Consider the following 18,370-nt stretch of genomic DNA (forward strand, 5'->3'; position numbering starts at 1 on the left):
TTAACAGCACTTTATTGTTCTATCCTGCTTCTGTTCTCCCTGGCTGTATAGTTTTCTATTTTATTATACTACAAAGCTGACCTCCAAGCTCTTGGAGGCACAAAGCCTAGAATAAACAGATGCGTGCACGTACCCAGGCTTGCCCTCTCCCCACCATCCCAATCTCTAAAAACCATGCAGAGCACTTTGCTTTGACAGTGAAGAGATAACCATCTTGGACAAGCTGATTGCAAAACAGATCTCATACTTGAGCTCAAGAAGCAATTATGCTTTGCCAGGTCATATTCAAATGCTATTTCCAATTTGCACCTGTCTTCAAAATAAGATCCAAGGCCCTTGAACTGTGAAAGGTTTACGAGGTTAAAAAAAAAAAATGATGTCAGTCACTATTGAAATAGTTCCTCTATGCGGTCATCCAGACTGCTGGAGTAAACAACTACCATTTCTGTAACACAACAGCAATGGGATCCCCCCAGAGGAAAGCCAAGACACTAGCTGACATTCTAGAAGGTGCCTGTGCCAGGGCCTCAGCCTGCCAATAACCTCAGTTGTATTTCAGAACCTGACCGCCTCTCTGCAACGTTGCCAAGGAACCACAATAAACAATACTACCTAGAGGCCTCTGATCCCTTGGCCAATGAGCTTCTGCTAGAAGACACTGTTTACAATTAAGGGAGACGTTTTGCTTCCCATAACCATCCCTGGGTCAGCAACGGTGGATGCCCACTGAAAGACAGACAGCAGATGGGACCAGCAGGAAAACATAATCAGGACTCATAAGCTTTGGGTCTAAATAAGGCACTGTCTGCAATCTGAGGGTTAGATTAGGTGAGGCAGACACACAGACAGTATCTGTTTATTAAGAAAGAGGAAAAGAGAAAGAAGGCAGGCAGGGGAGAAACAAAAAGAGATGATGGCTTCTGGCACATCCCAGCTCCTGGAAACATAACTGGTATCCACTGAAGATGGAAAGAAATGCTGGTCCCACAAATTCTTTAAAATCCCACAAATGCGCTTCTGCCCTTAGCTAGCCCACTGACAACAGGAACACCTCAATGATGAAGAAGTGTGGCTCACATAACACTGAGCTAAAGCTGGAAATGGGTAACAATGAACAGAGAAAGGTAAAGCCCTGGAGACTGAGCTGGTGGGAAGTGAGGCTCCAGGCTGGCACTGCAGTAAAGGCTGTCATACCAGACGTCCGAGTAAGTGGTGAAGACTCCATCCTTGAGGGACTCGGGAGACATCCAGCGCACGGGCAACAGCCCTTTCCCTCCTTTCCGGTAATAGTCTGTCTCATAGATATCTCGCGTCATCCCAAAATCTATAAGGGGAAAAGAGAGTGCAGAGTCACACGCTGGAGCAGGCACCACTACTGTCGCAGCAGAGGACCCTACACTCATTAAGTGTGGAGAGAAACAAGGCAAGACACAGACACGTCCCACTTTAAGGCAGCCAAATATTAGGGTTTGCAATTTTATAAGGTGGAGACAGTAAGGGATGATTAATCACATGACAAGCAAATACCAAGCAATCTCCACTTTTCACATATTTACAATCTGATTCCCTTAAGAAGTTAATTCGTTTATTGCATTTAAATGGGAGGCAGGCTGAGTGCAGTGACTCAACACCTGTAATCCCAGTACTTTGGGAGGCCACGGCAGGAAGACTGCTTGCGCCCAGGAATTCAAGATCAGCCTGGGCAACATAGCAAGACCCTGTCTGTATAAAAAAAATAAAAAATTAGCCACTTGTGAGTGATGGTGTGCGCCTGTGTTCCAGCTACTTGGGAGGCTAAGGTGGAAGAATCACTTGAGCCCTGGAGGTTGAGGCTGCAGTGAGCCATGATCACAACACTGCACTCCAGCTTGGGTGACAGAGTGAGACCCTGTTTTGAAAATAAAAATTAAGAAAAACGGAGGCAGTGTAAAAATTAGAGTCCCACGATTTAAGAAAATATGTAGTACTGCAGAGACCAATGGTCATTTACACACGGTTTTAAAACCTGACCAAATAAACAGGAGAGTACAGATGCTTATTTACTTGGTGGCACTGCCCCATCATTGGAGAAAAGTAAATAATTTCACTGCTTAATAAGGGGGAAAATATTCAGAGTAACAATTCATGATGACAAAAGTACCCAGTAAGATGCCGAAGAGATGCTATTTACGAGGCCCCTGAAGCTATTACTCAATATGTTTTTCAACATAATACTACCACTCATTTTTGAAAATTTCTTCCATTTTCCATTTCTCCAGGAGATGCCACATAATGATGTTTGATGGCAGGCTCGCTTTATAATGCTAAATTATTGCTGCTTTGTCAGATTTTGATTTTGCCCTCAATCATACAACCTTTTCTTAAGTGGACTCTTCCATTCTCCTTCCCAGGAGAAAGGGCTTCTCTACTTTAAAATGCTCATGTATGTCTCTAACTCATGACACAAAGAGGTAAGGCTACAAAAGCAAACACAAAGAGAACAAAGTTCCTTGGACTTGAACCAACATAATTTACTTGTGCTATGCTAAGAGCCCTCAAACTGCCTCTAGTAAAATTACTTGTCATTTGTCATCCATGAGACGCTGGGCATTGGGAAAACATCTTGAACCCTTGTGAAGAATAAAAATGAAGTGCGAAAGTGTTTTCTGTGAATTAATCCAGTCACATGCAAATAGGGGATTTGCCTTTACTTGCACAAAGTGGAAAAGGAATCCTACTAAAAAACACAAATGATCTTCCTCAGCACACATGAAAAGCTTAAAATTCTAGAAAGAAAAACCATGATCACACACAAAAAATCACTATAAATATGCCACATGGTTCAACAGCAAACATGATCCCTGCTGATTTGGATTTAAAATGGCAATTGGCACAAAAAACACCTCTCCCAGTGTGATGCACAGTGGGGAGAAACTGAGTTCCTCCCATGTGCCAGGAGGGTGGGAAGACGACACAGACAGGAACTGCCATCTGGAGAGGCCCTGCCCCGTGCCAGGCACATGCTGCTGCCTTCCTGTACCAAGTCCTCACAATCCCATGGGGTCTGTTACATTATCACCCTACTTCTGAGGTGAAGACATTGAGGCTCCCGGGTTAAGGCACCTGGCCCAAGTCTCTCATCAATAAGTGACAGAACTGGCCCACCTCAGGCCCACCTGGCTTCCCAGTCTCTGTGCTCTCCCCTGCGCTGGGAAAGGGGAGCTGGCTGGCATTTCCATGGGGACAATCTGAGTTCTGCAGAGAGGGAAGGGGAAGGAGAAGGGGAAGAAGTGAGCTGGGTGCACGAAGGAAGCCCAGCCAGGGACGCGGGCAACTCTTCCCCGGGAGCCCTGAGGCAGGACGGCGTCTCGGGACTCCTTTGCCTCTCTGAGGGCTGCCCAGCTTCACAGGGCACCAAACGTGAGGACACCACAACGTGCCAAACCTAGGGACGCACCGGTGGATCCTGAACAAGGAACTCTGATGACGGAGGGATGTGGGCTCTGGGACATGGCTCCGTTTCAATACCTCTAGCTCCTACAGAGGAAAAAGAGACATTCACTCCTACTTTAGAAACCATTCTCAGCCAGGCACGGTGGTTCACGCCTGTAATCACATCACTTTGAGAGGCCGAGGCGGGTGGATCACCTGAGGTCAGGAGTTCAAGACTAGCCTGGCTAACATGATGAAACCCCGTTTTTACTAAAAATACAAAAAACTAGCTGGGTGTGGTGGCATGCGCCTGTAATCCCAGCTCCTCAGGAGGCTGAGGCAGGAGAATCGCTTGAACCTGGGAGGTGGAGGTTGTGGTGAGCCAAGATTGCACCATTGCACTCTAGCTTGGGCAACAAGAGCAAAAACTCCGTCTCAAAAAAAGAAACCATTCTCTAAAAGATTCTCATTGTTCACTAAAGGTGCTAAAACATTTCACTTAAAAATCACTACTAAAAGAAAAAAATATGTTACTAAAGGAAGGCGAACACTTCCAGAAAAGGCAGCTCAAGAACTAGACACAGAGGTCCATTTGAAATAGCTTCTTTTGGGTGTTAAATCTCCCCTGCAATTTCTCAGGATAAATATTTGGTATTTTTCTAAACTATCATCATATCATAGTAGGAAGATGAGAATCCTGGTAAAAGTAGTGGTTTCCTGAGCAGCCCTGATGTTACATGTGTTTTATTAGGCAGATTAAAAGATCAAAGTAAAAACACAAATCTAAAGGCTGAAGTGGGTTTTAACCATTGCTCAGAAATTCAATCCAACCCCTTTTCTGGTGTGACAGTGGGTGGTGGCAACAAGGGGGTCTAACTGGTAGGCTGGTCAGCTAAGAGCAGGACAGTAAGTGTTGTGAGAGAGTGGTCGAGAGCTTGGAGGCTGGCCGGCCCTGGCTGTGAAACCCAGTGAGCAGTGATCGTCCCTCACCTAAGGCACTGCCATGCCAGCTCCTGCCACTTCTCCTGCTCTGTGCAGAGGCTTCAACAGCTCGCCTCTTAGAAAACAATGTGGACCCCTGGAAGGGGAGCAATGCTCCTTATAAGCTAGGAAAATTTGAGGGATGAACGCAAGGTTGGACAATGAGTTTTATTCCCAAGTCAAAATCTCCCAAAGACACTGTCTTGATTATTTCTGTAACCAATGCTAAGATGTGTTCTACCAAGAAATGCCTCAAATATCTGGAGAGGCAGCCTCAGGGACCATGCCCAGTAGCTGAGCCACCATGTCCACGAGCGATCAGCACTGGGACCGACCACGGCAGGTTTGTGACCATCAACTGGAGACAATCACATCATTCCCAAGAAAGAGTCCGTGCACTCAAGGGACAAACTAGAAAACCTCTCCAGGGGCAGACTAATGCCAACAAGGTCCTCAAAACACCTGTGAGTTTAGTTCTTGCTCAGATCTGGAAAGCTAAGGACACACCTCCAATTTTGACTGTGAAATCCTCGGCTACCATGCAATTCCGGGCAGCAAGGTCTCTGTGGACGAACTTGTTGGCGTTCAGGTATGCCATGCCGTCTGCAATCTCTCCAGCCATCTGAATCATCTTGCTTAGGCTTGGAGGTGCTAGGACTGGATTATTCTGTTGGAGATTAAAAAAAATTCACGTTGAGAATTTTGGATTTTTTTTTCCATGCCAATTTCTTTCGAGGTTTGCAGATCATCTTTGTCCAATCTGGGCACCGTGGGTTGTTTATGCTAAGAAACCAGGACTTGCTCGGAAGGAACAAACCATCATGGAGAGCATGGCACCTGTGTGCTCCCGCAAGTTTATCTGCGCTTGCTCCCTGACCACATCACAGAGCTGCCAAGGGAAACACCAGTTTGCTCTCTCTAGGACCAGCATTTTCTATTTTGGGTAGGGCAAAAAATTTTTTAAAGTGAAACAAGCAATTTTTGGTAGTAAGGATTCTCAGTTACTCAAATTACTATTCATTTATATGTTCCTTTTATTTCCATTACCAAAGTACAGATAAGAGGAAGGAGAGCACATTACAAAGGCTGTGTGGAAGTAAGCAAATGTGTTTCCAAATGGACATGGTATATTTTGTTTCCCATAAAAGCGTCATTATAACTTATTTAATCCTTTTCTTTCCCTTCAACCTTCTTCTAAAATACAAAAATACCAGGATTACTCTTTTCACCTTACAGTGTGGCATTATTATTTTCTGTGGGCATTACGGAAGACAAGTCCTTGACAACTGAAGTCCAGCTGGAGCTTATCTTGGAGGAGACCAGGAATAAGTAACATGGATAAGCATCTCCTGTTTGCAGAGGACAGCAACATGCTGGCTTTGGAATTAAAAACAATTACCCCTAAATAATACATCCATTTAGAAGAAAGCTTTATATAAAACATGCCCAAGTTTCTCCATCCTAAAACAATCACTAGTCCCTAATTTTCACGCTACCTTTTACTTTCGCATATCCAAGTGCAATAGACTTTACCTTGGTTTTCTTGACCGCAAAGCATCTCATACAACACTGCAAAACCACAGGGCTCTGATAGGTCTCAAACCTGTAGGCTGGCCACTGGATGAGCATGCCCAGGCTCTTCCACATGGGGTATCACGATGGTTTCACTGATTAGATGACCTGGGGCCATGCACAGAAAGTACCCAGTGGTGCCTGGCACATAGTCAATGCTCAGTGGATGCTGGCTGTTGCCCTGTGAGGTGCTAGTTTCTACTGAAAGCTAGTATTGGGAATCAGTATAACAACTCTGCAGTACTTCTGGGTTGGTTCTCTACACTCAGCGACAGAAACCTTTGAATTTTGAACAGGCTGTCAAAGCTGTCTCTTGGTGACTTAAAATACTTACCACGTGGTTATCTGGGGAAGTGACATTAAGTCACTGGGGGTAAGTCCAAATCACTACTTTTTAGGGCTTTCGATATGTGTGGTGCATTAGGACATATGCATGTGAAATGTAAAGTTTACGCTCACAATACCTGAATATTACAATATGACGTATATGTGTTATGAAGTGGTCATTTATAATCGCCGTGAACAACAGAATCAACAAAAGCACTCAACTTTAAGCACAGAGAAAGAGAGAGGGCTGAAATTTTGTCAGTTTATGGTGTTGCACTGCCATTCTTTCATTCGTCTTAGCAGAAATCTTTAATTTGGCTACAGCAATTTAAGGCAAGTATACACATACACGTACGCTTAGTGAGAAAAAAGTGAATCTTGGTCGGGGGAGCAGACTGAATATAATGAAACTGCAGGGTAAGCATGCACATTTTAATACTTGACATGAGCTAGAAAAAAAAAATTTAAATCTGACCAATCTAAAGGTGAATTTTAGTTCTGAAAGTGACTTCAGTAATCTTGTCCCACCCTCTTATTTTATATTGAGGACACTGAGGCCCAGGAACCTGTAGTGGCTGGCTGAGGACCACAGGCAGCCAGCTGCAGAGCCACGTCCGAGGCCACATGTTCTGAATTTTTATTCTGTGCCTGAAACGGGAGGAAGGGAGTAAGTTTCGGACTTTTCAGAGGTGCCTCAAACGATGCTGGCAAGAAATACTCTGCCAAATCTTCAGTCACCTGTTTCATCAAGCTTTTCTCCTTCATGCTGTTTTGTGTATTAAAGTAAACCAAGGGCCAGGCACAGCAACTCACACCTGTAATCCCAGCACTTTGGGAGGCTGAGGTGGGTGAATCACCTGAGGTCAGGAGTTCAAGACCAGCCTGGTCAACATGGTGAAACCCCGTCTCTACTAAAAATACAAAAATTAGCTGGTCATGGTGGTGCACACCTGTAAACCCAGCTACCTGGGAGATTGAGGCAGGAGAATCGCTTGAACCCGGGTGGTGGAGGTTGCAGTGAGCTGAGATCACGCCACTGCACCCCAGCCTGGGCAACAGAGCAAAACTCCATCAAAAAAGACAGACAGAAAGACAGAATGAAAGAAAGAAAGAAAAGAAAGAAGAGAAAGAAAGAAAGAGAAAGAAAGAGAGCGAGAGAGACAGAGAGAAAGCGAGAGAGACAGAAAGTGAGTGAGTGAACCAGGAAGAGGCACTAACACCCAGGGGTGCTGGGTACCAATACTTGGTGGAACAGAGGGTGGGAGTTTTGTAAACCACCCTGCTTAGAGCCCCAGTCCACACTTGGCCCCAAACACCATGTGCTGCAAATAAATGAAGTCATACATGAACAGGTGTTTGGAACTAAAATTAAGAAACTGTCACTTGGAAGATGATTAAGTTGCCAATTCAAAGAACATTTAAAAAAAAAAAAAAAAGCTCAAATGAAGAATGGCAAAAGAACTTCCAAAGGGGCCGAGAAGGGGAAGTTACTGCATCTAAGGAATAAAAGCAGACACACTGCTTCCCCGTAAGTAGCAAAATAAGGGGCAAAAGGAAGACTTCGGACCCACAGAGGCAGCCAAATGAAAACACAGTTGTTGCTGGCTTTATTTCTCAGCATTTATCTCCCAGCTTATCCGCAGAATTAATTACTCAAAAGTCATGCCTGCATATGTTAAAAAGCTGGCCTGTGGGTTAATACTACAGAGCGGGGAGATAACACGGTGACTAACGAAAAATTGCATAGGACTTCAGCAGGTTTAGAATTTGAAGCTCATAACCCAAAGTGAAATTTTTAGGAAACTAAGCAGAAATCCTGCCACTGAGGTGGGATCATTCATTCAAAAGTGCAAGCAAGACATTGACCCTGGATCAATCCTGAAAGGTGGACGCAGAGTCTGAGGAAACCAGATTCCCAGTGGCAAAGACAAGGACCACCAACAATGTCGAGGAAGAGGGCTGTGTGTGGGGAGTGGGTTTATGAATGGGTGAACACCTTGTGCACAGAGCTGGGTGGGAAATCACCTAGCTACTTCTCAGATGCAAGGGCAAGAATCTAGGCAGCTTAACCTTCAACTGTAACACACATTTATTGACAGAGTGCCTGCCACAAATGCGGCCCCGAGCCACACGTTTGGACTGACATGAAAAGCTAAACACAACGGGGTGGAGGGGGGGGACACACTCCCACAACAACACAACACAGCACAACACAACACAACAAGAGAGAATGCATGCAAGGACATGAGTCAAGCGCATCGAGAAGTTAGCAGAGGAGATGGTTACTGGAGTGTGACAGGAAAACTTCGGGGAAAGAGTGGCACTGGCCTGGCTTGGCAGGTGGACACTGATGTGGGGAGGGGACTGGGGGCAAAGGGAATGCAGGAACAAAGGCACAGAGGGGCTTAGCAGAGGGGATCCAAGGAACAGGAAGTTTCCCTCACAAAGATCAGAGTCTGACTCTAGTTGGGGAAATCCTTTGCACAAATGACCTATAACCGAGCATGCAGTAAGAAACACTGGATGCTGGAAAAGTAAACTGATTTAAAGACACAGCATTTCCTCGCAGAGAGGTTCTAAAGGAAAGACAGCTAGACAAGGCAACATGTAATACTGGTGGAAATAAAAACTGACCTCCATTTCTGGCCTCAGAGACCGGAGATAACTTTTGAGATCGCCCCGCGTCATCAGTTCCATGATGACCAGCGTTGGCTGGCCCTGGGACACCACACCCAGCAACCGCACCTGCGAGGAATCAAAAAGAGAAAGACTGAGAGGGTCAGGGTGGCCCTTGCTGGTGCCTGTGTTGTCTGGAACTGTCTCTGTGGTGCTATGGCCTGGTCTGAGCATAGGGGTCGAAAGGTAACAGTGAGGTAATGGGGTAACTATCCAGAAGGCAAAGGCAAGACACCAAACCCACGGGTATATGTAGCCAAGAACACACTGAGGGGCTTGTGTGATACCCTCTTCCTGTGCAGCATTTTGGCTTTTCAGGAACTTTCTCTTACCACATGGTGACAATTGAACTCCTTCATCACAGAAGCCTCGTTGAGAAACTCGATCCTTTCACGCATGCTCGCGGCCTCGTTCACTGTTTTAATGGCCACTCTGGTTTCAGGTTCGTCTTTCACCACACCCTTGGCAACTCCTTCATAGACCATCCCAAACGACCCCTGCCCAAGTTCCCGGCTCATGGTGATCTTCTCCCGAGCCACCTCCCACTCATCAGGAACGTACACTGGAGAAGAAACCGTAATTAAAGCAGGTACAGAAACAAGCCCTTAGACAGAACGTGCTTTGGGGGAACTCTAAGCCAAAGAATGTAAAATGCTGCTTCCTTAAACCCACGAAGGAGAATACCAGGAAGCCATGGCATGGCTTGCTCTCAACTTTCCACATGCTATCGATTTGAGTAAGAAACTGTACAGTCAGTACTAGTATTTCAAATCTCTGAGGATTTCAAGATAATCTGAGGATACTAACAGATATAAGGACCAGAACAAAGTAAAGAAGTCCAGTATAGGAAAGAAAGTCCAGTATAGGAAACGAAGTAAAGAAGTCTAGTATATAAAAAAAAGAATTTTTTTAAAATTTCATCATATAAAAATACATTTTTGAAAAAAACAAATTAACCATAGGGGATAGAGAAACTGAATGAAATGGTCAAGCAGGATTGTACCCATCTTCACCAACAGATTAAAATGCAAATGTGAAAAGGAGGAGAGCAGGAGCGAGAGGGAAGAGTTCTTATGCTGGGTTGGGAAAAAGATCAGAGTCGCATGTGAGAGGTGATGATGGTGCATGTGAGGTCCTACTTCCTGGATGAATCCAAAAGGGGTGTCAGGGCCCTCAACACAGATGCTATGCCTGGGCTATCTAACACGGTAGCTGGTCCCTACATGGGACTCCTGAGCACTCCATGTGGCTAGTCCAACTTGAGACATGCTATAAGTATAAATAAAATACACATGGGATTTCAAAGACCAGCCAAAAAAAAAAAAAAAGTGAAATATTTAGGTAACTTTAATACTGACTGCATGTTAAAATGGGTATTTTGGCTATACTGGGTTAAATAAAACATATTATTTGAACTAAAAACATTATTAAAATGCATTTGATCTGTGTCTTTTTACTTTTAAAAAATACGGCTACTAGAAAATTTGCAGTTACAAAGGTGAATTGCATTATTGGTAGGATTACTCTAATCAAAGTGTCCCCAGCCTTGGCTTTGATGGCTGGATCCCTGATGAGGTGCAGAAGCAACTGAGCTCTGAGACTGAGGGAGAGACTTGGTGGTGCCCAGTGTAGAGAGGCAATTAGGCAGCTGATGAGCAGAGGCGTTTCCAGGGCTCTGGCCTGGGTTCTGTGAACTCAGGAGGACCTTTGCCAATGAGTCAAGATTTGGGAGGAATGCACAATAAATACCAAGCCTGAATAGGATTTCTTCTCCAGTTTCTGTTTAGATTCGATCTGGTTTAAGAAAATAAATGGGCCGTGTGCGGCGGCTCACGCCTGTAATCGCAGGCCAAGATGGGAGGATTGGTTGAGCCCAGGAATCTGAGTCCAGCCTGGGCAACATGGCAAAACACCATCTCTATTAAAAAATTAGCCAGGTGTGGTGGCACACACCTGGAATCCCAGCTACTCAGGGGGCTGAGGCAGGAGAATTGCCTGAGCCCAGGAGGTTGAGGCTATAGTGAGCTGAGATCACACCACTGCACTCCAGCCTGGGCAACAGAGTCAGAACCTGTCTCAAAAAAACGAATGAATGAATAAACAAGTATTTTTAGGCAGGAAGGAAGGCAAAACAAAGAGAAAAAAAGAAAAAAGATCAGAAAGAAAACAAAACCAGAGGCTTAATTCTACATCTCCAAATGGGTAGGGTAAAAATGAAAATAAAATCAACCTATTCCATAAGATCCATATGAAACATCAGTAATTCCTCTGATGCTGCGTGCTAATGTCCTTGCCTGACGGGACCTGCCACCAGGCTCTACCACACACTGACTGTGGGAAGGAGGTGGTCCTGGCTCAGAAAGGAAGTGGAGATGGTGCCTATTTTTGCTTTAATGCTTTCAGATGCTGACCCTGGGCCTGTGGCTGGATGTGAGAGGCTGATAACTGTATCCCAACATCTCCATATCCCAACTATCGACCCTCAAGTGATGTCTAAAAGGACAGAGGTTTATTATAAATTAGGCCCAAGTGGGGCACCATCAATTTAGACCTCTGAGGGGTGTCCAATATGAACTTTATTAATCATCTTCAGTTTTCTTTCCTATACATTTTTGTACTTTACAGTACATATATCTCAAGGGTTTCACGAATGGAACTCTGCCCTCCAGCTGGCATAGGTGGCTTGCACCCCTGAAGAAGAGGCGGGTGCTTGTCAGAGGACAGTATGTATGCAAGACAACCCAGGAGATAAGGCTCTTCACAATGCCCCTCAGAAAGTGTAAAGAGTTCATTGTCTCCAGCCATTTATCTCTGAGAATCCAGGTTTTAATCAGAATTAACTATTTAGCCTGCCATAAAGCATGGAGTTAAAACCAATCACATTCATTCCCTGGGAGATCTCTGAAGTCAATACCCTCAATCCTTTTCTCTACATTCAACCTAGCAGCTCTGACTTTAAGCAGCAGTCCCCAGCGCCACCAGCCAGGAGTGGTTTCTGTGCTCAATGTTATCAGCACTTTCCTGTAGGGGATTTTCAATGTACTCTGGAGAATGGTGACATGCAGATTAGCTTTGGGAAAAACAAGTTTTTAAAGCACTTTTGAACTGCAATGTCATTTTGTTGCCCCTTGAGGATACTGGCTATAAGGTGCTTGTCAAAGGCCGAATAAATTAAGTTCAAATAAGGTGACACTGTTCCCACCTGTCGGCATGGGTGGCAATGTTTGTTTTTGTTTTAATGAAGTACCAAGACATATCATGAAAGCATTCTAGAAGGACACAAAATGTGAATTAAAGTCACCATGAGAATCTGATTCTGTTGTATTGATGCTTTCTCTTCCTGGACACGTCATAGTCAAAAACTACACACACCAACCTCTAGTGCTGCATTTCAAAGCAGAATAGCTTCCCTGGTACGGTCACCCTCACAGAGGGGAAAGTGGTCTTGCCTTGTTTCTATCAATTCCATTATCTGGGATGATTCCCTTCCTGTTTTTTTCTTTTTTAGAAGCTATTATTTATACAAACAATGCGTATCTATCTTCTTGATGGATTCTGATTTTTAAGAGCCAGTCTCGCTCTATAATCTAGGCTGTAGTGCAGTGGTGAGATTCTAGCTCATTGCAGCTCTTGGGCTCAGGCAATCCTCTCATCTCAGTCTCCTGAGTAGCCGGGACTACAGGTGCATGCAACCACATCTGGCTTTTTTTTTTTTTTTTTAAAGGGAACGATCCTCTCCACAAGTAACAACTCTTATAAGTGTGGTGTGCATCTGTCCAGAATGTTCTTTCTACCTTACATACACAAACATACAGATGTATGCATGTATATACTACTATTAAGAAACCAACTTTGTGAGATCTTTATGTAGACAGAAATAATGTCCTTATTATTCTGCACCTGATTCCCATTCAGAGGAGGCTGCTTTTGATTGACTTTACCGTAAACTGAATTAGAAATGATTAAAGAAATCATAGTAAAACCCTACACAGTATAACAGTGTTTTCATATTATCAAAGTATTTTCTTATGTTTTCTCATTTGACCACAATAATTACAATAATTATGTCTCTTTATTTCACATCTCCTGCATCTACTTTCACTTCTCCTGAGACAAGAAGACAGCAAACACTTTCCTCTAAACATACTCACTCAACATCATGCACTTATTTATTCATTTGATGAATCCGGTCCAGCCCCTCCTGCAGGCCAGTTCCTTGCCTGCCCAGGGGACCTCACAGCCCTTTCCGCAGTGATTCCATTCTCCTCCTGACTTCTCAACTGTCTAGCTATGTGACCCTGCACAAGTTTCTTCGGGAGCTCATTTCTTCACCTGCAGATGGGCTTTAAGAAAACCCACTTTGCAGGGGTTTAAGAAACAAATGGGATGGTGTTTGTAAAAGCCCCTAGCAAAGTGCCAGTTAAGAGTCCTAGTATCACTGGACTCAATGACCAACCCCTCACTCTAATCCGACTCACTCAAAAGGTCTGGATATAAAAATACTAGAAAGAAAAGAGCAAAAAAGGAAATAACCATTGAGGATCACCCAACTTCCATGTCAGACCTTCCCAGCCGCTTAACTGAATGGCCCTCATTAGTTATTACCAAAGGGAACGTGAATGAGCCATGAGCGTATAACCCTAGTCGAAGGAAATGACAGAAAAATTCCATGATTAAAAAAAAAGCAGAGCTGCAATTCATCAAAGACAATTATAATGAGATAATACTCAAGCTGAAACTAGTTTAAAAGGACTGTTTTGTCAGCTGCAGCATATCCTCTGACTAGATGTTAACAACTAAAAAGCTGTTTTCATTCTAGCATAACATCTCAAGCAATTAAATACATTGATAACTGTGCTGGCCACATTCATCTCTAAAGCCTGTGTTTCCTTGGGGCACCCCATACAGTTCACAAATTTTGACATATTCACTGAACTGCTAAAAACTTTGATTAAAAAAAAAAAGAAATATTAATGAAGACAGGTCCAAGGCCAAAGGTAGCTCAAAATAATGCAAACCTCCTTCCTTTCCTGAATTAGCAACCCTCCTGAAAGCTCCTAATCTACCTCCCCTGCACGCTACCAGTGCTGGTGGCCCGGACTCTTACCATCTGCGGCGCTGAAGTACTCCGGGTTCACAGACGCATATAGCACTCCATTCCCCAGCCTGCTGTTATTTCTGTCAAAAATATTAAATTTACGTTAACAAAACCCCACCTCCATACATTTCTGTATATACTTTCATCTTTGCTACAACAGTTTCATTTGTTCTGTCTCACACAGTATCAGCAGAAGAGAATGGGAAGAGCTCACTGTTTACAGCAGCTTTTGTCTACACTCCCAATTCAGGCCTGGGTGGGCCAGCAGACATTTGCTAACACATCTTCTGGCTTCCTCAGTAGCCTGAAATTAGAGCTTTTTAAGAAACATCTGTTTCTTTACTTCATTGGAAATAAAAAGGCTTATTTGATTGGGAGGGCTAGTGCAACACGTTTGGAAAAGCATGCACCAGCAGCAGTTCTGTGTACCACAGAAGTCAGCCAGGGGAAGGTCTGTACTATCGAAAAATTATTTTGGCTGTTGTTAAAATCATTAGAAAAGGTTCTCTTTTCCTGGAAGAACACTTGATGGGAAAATCAGGTTTTCCAGTCCATAAAATATTTCCTTGAAATCTTCAAAAAGATTACCCTCACTCACATTCAAATCATCAAACCACTTAGCCACAGAAAGTGTCATAACTTTGCACATCACTGACCTCTTTCTATGGAAGACGTACAGCATAATCACCAACCCTCCCACGATCAACAGGACAGCGACAGGCAGAGCAATGATCAGATGGATGAAGTTTTCATATCCTGCTGCAGCAAAGAGGAGGAAATGATAAATATCACCAGGTGAAGAATCTGCTCATTTCATTTTTTCACATTCAGTCAGAAGTATGAAAAAAAATGCCTGTATATTCATTTATTCCCCATCATACAGTAAGAATTCCTGAAGGTAAATGGTGTCAGAAATAGAACATGGCAAACAATTATTTGAAAAAAGAGTAAATACGTGCAGACTGAGGCATAAACTCATTTTTTAAAGGACAGTATATTCTGGCATAATAGTTGCAATGATAGACTGAAGAAAAATAATCTTTGCATGCAGTTTAATGACTGTTAGTGAAAAATGCATACATTTGACACTAATTTCCCACATCCCACATAATGTTCCAGGATTTGGTCCATGTCCCTGGTACCCAGCCTAACATCTGCCATACAAGTGTTGGTTCTGGCGGTAAGGGGTCTCTGTGATCTCACACCTGTAAAAGGACTCAAATACTTGCAGCAGCAAGCATTCTATTTCTAATAAATACAATGAAAATTTCTATTCATGTTTATAAAATGAACAGAAATTCTTACATCTATGTATAGTCTACATCTATGTATAGATCAAGTCCTGCCAGCCTTAATCTCTGAGATAGTTCCATAGACAATTTAAAATACACACACACACACATTCACGCACCAGATGGCACCCCTTTCCAATGCTGCTGCAAATATTTGAGTCCTGTTACAAGTCTAAGACCACAGAGACCACTGATCATCAGAACCAGCACTTGTATGGCAGATGCCTGGCTGGGCACCAGGGACATGGATCCACACCCTGAAACATTCTGTGGGACATGGGAAATCAGTGTCAACAGGTAGCATGACAACTAGAAAAGTGGACTTCGCATATGGCAAGGATTCAGAGAGGAAAGGAGAGGAGAGAAGGGAGGGCAAGGGAACCTCCCCAAGGGAAAACTTCTTTATGATACGCTTTTCTTGGGGGTTGTGGGGAAATGGCTTTCCTAGAAAATGATGATACTGGAGAGATGTCAGGGCCAGCTCATAAGGGACCCTGTCCAAGCTAAGCAGTTTCAACCTCATTCTGTAGATTAAAAGGAGTCAGTGAAAGCTTTCAGGCCCAGCAGTGAACTGATGAGATTGGAGTTCCAGGGAAATGGCTGTGCTGAGGACAGACTGAGGGATTTGGCAGTAAGAGAAGGCACTGTCATATCTTAGAGAACTGGGGGTACAAGCCATGTCTCCTGGGCATGCTCTGCATTACCCAGTTCAGACCTACAAAGAAGTCACCAATCCTTGTCTATACACCAGGCAGACTCACAGAGATGATCTGGCTTGGTTAAGTCATGGCCCCAGGAAGAGCCTCATACAATATGATAGCTCATACCATCCCCCCAGGGCGAGTGACCTGGAGTCTGAGCTGTGACGGTGCTGGGGGTGATAGATGGCTGGATTCCAGAGACATTTAACAGGCAGAATCCATGAGGCTTGGGTTGGAATGAAAAAGGGGTGGCTGGAGAGAAAGAAGAGTGAGGGATGCTGTGAGGTTCCTGGCTTGGGTAACGAATGGATTACAAGGCCACTGACTGAGCTAAGCAGCAAAGGAGAGAAGAGGCCTTTTGATGGCAACAACTGTGATTTTGGTTTTGACACAACGAATCTGAGACCTCTGTGAGACATCCAAGCACAGATGTCCATGCGGAAATGGGCTTGGAATCACTGGGGATCAAGTTAACATTAATCATAAGTTCCCTATCAATGATTATTTTGCCATTAAAAACTGTGATCATGGTTACTCTTTAAAGACTACTAAAGCTGTTTTAATATTTAAAATTAGAAGTATTTTGATCGAAGAAAAAAGATATTTTTATTGATATTGTATCTCTCAAAATGGATGCAGTCTCCGGCATTTTATAATTCCTCAAAACACTCACAGGTGATCATTACCAAGGGGAAGCTGGCAGATTTTTCTTTCTTCCCCACTAAGGCCTGCTGTTTATATCACTTACACTACTGGTCAGGCTGTATGGTGTTCTTTTTGAGTTTCACATTTCAAGAGGGACACGAAGAAACTGGAACACATCCAGAGAAGAACAAAATGATTAAATGGCTGGGAAATTGGTGTATGATACTGGGCTACAAGAAAAGGCCAAAAGACCTGAGATTATTTCATCTGGAAAAGAGAAGTCTGAGGAATAATTTAATAGTATTCAGGCACACAAGGAGTTCCTAAAAGGCAGGCAGTTGCCTGAAAGCTTCCAAACCTTCCATATCCTCTGAGGATTAAATAAGAGGAAATGAGACTAAACTGTAGTAGGACAGAGTCTTGTCTGACATAAGGAAAAATTTCTCAACAGTAAGGCCAGCACGTAGATTCAATTTCCCTGCAGTATGTGATAATATCTGCTGGAAAAATTCCATCAGAAGGACTCCTGATTTCCCACTGGCATCCTGGCACTTACAAGGTTAAAAATGGAGCAGCATAGGCAAACAGGAACATGTCATGTCACCAAAACAAGCTGAGTTCACTCAACCCCAGAAGCCAAGGTTGCTGTTTCACAGATCACAGACCCCTAAACTAGGTAGGCTCTGTTTCTAGAAGAAGGAAGGGAGGAAAAAGAGGAGGGAGGGAGGCTGGGGAGAGAAAGCAAGCAAACCACTACTCTGGACAAGGTTGCAGGAATATTGTGAAGGTTCTAGGCGCTGCAAAGGTGGCACAGACTAACTGGTGAGACTAGGTTAACTGGACTAGATGGGAGAATTCCGACTATTTTAATTGACAAAATTATCTGCCTAAACATCCATTTACCTCTAAAAACCTGAACCCATGAACAGTGCCAGGCACATAAAATGTTGGCTCAAGATTTGCAGTTCTATTCACCCTCATCCTACTTTTGCTGTATTAGGATTTTCAGATATCACAAACAGATTAGAATACTGGGTGCTGACCAGGTGACTACTGGAGACCTTTTTTTTTTTTTTAATTAATTAATTTTAATACACAAATAAAAATTGTACATATTTATCATGTACAACATATTGTTTTGAAATATGTATACACTGTAGAACGGCTGAATTAAGCTAATGAACATATGTATTACAACACATTTTTTGTGCGTGTTTGGTGAGAACACTTAAAATCTATTGTCTCAGCAATTTTTAAGAATACATCATTATTACTGTCATCATGTTGTACAATAGATCTACTGAACTTATTCTTCCTAACTGAAATTTTGTATCCTTTGCCTAACATCTTCCCAAATCTGCTCCCTCACCCTCAGCCCTGGTAACTTCCATTCTACTCTCCATGAGCTTAACTTTTTAGATTCCACATTATCAGTAAGATCATGTGGTATTTGTCTTTCTGTGTCTGGCTTATTTAACTTAACATCATGTCCTCCAGGTTCAGCCAGGTTGCCACAAATGACATTTTTTTTCTAATTTATGGTAGAATAGTATTCTATAATGTGTATGTACCAGGTTTTCTTTACCCATTCGTGTACATAGTGATGGACATTAGGTGGATTCCATGTCTTGGCCATTGCGAAGTGTTGCAGTGAACACGGGAGTGCA

The 18,370-nt window shown here is 43.4% G+C and overlaps 1 protein-coding gene across 1 annotated transcript in view; it reads right to left on the reverse strand.

Moving 5' to 3' along the window:
* IGF1R (insulin-like growth factor 1 receptor) overlaps window positions 1–18,370 on the reverse strand; it is a 256,403-nt gene that overhangs the window by 18,901 nt on the left and 219,132 nt on the right. Inside the window, exons 13-18 of the mRNA XM_011957788.1 lie at window positions 14,722–14,824; window positions 14,075–14,145; window positions 9,300–9,529; window positions 8,926–9,036; window positions 4,900–5,059; window positions 1,195–1,324 (exon numbers count right to left, since the gene is read on the reverse strand). Coding sequence (XP_011813178.1) covers window positions 1,195–1,324; window positions 4,900–5,059; window positions 8,926–9,036; window positions 9,300–9,529; window positions 14,075–14,145; window positions 14,722–14,824 — 805 coding nt within the window. The remainder of the gene's footprint in view (window positions 1–1,194; window positions 1,325–4,899; window positions 5,060–8,925; window positions 9,037–9,299; window positions 9,530–14,074; window positions 14,146–14,721; window positions 14,825–18,370) is intronic.

This window comes from Colobus angolensis, unplaced genomic scaffold (genome assembly GCF_000951035.1).
Source record: "Colobus angolensis palliatus isolate OR3802 unplaced genomic scaffold, Cang.pa_1.0 Scaffold112, whole genome shotgun sequence".
NCBI lineage: Eukaryota > Metazoa > Chordata > Mammalia > Primates > Cercopithecidae > Colobus > Colobus angolensis.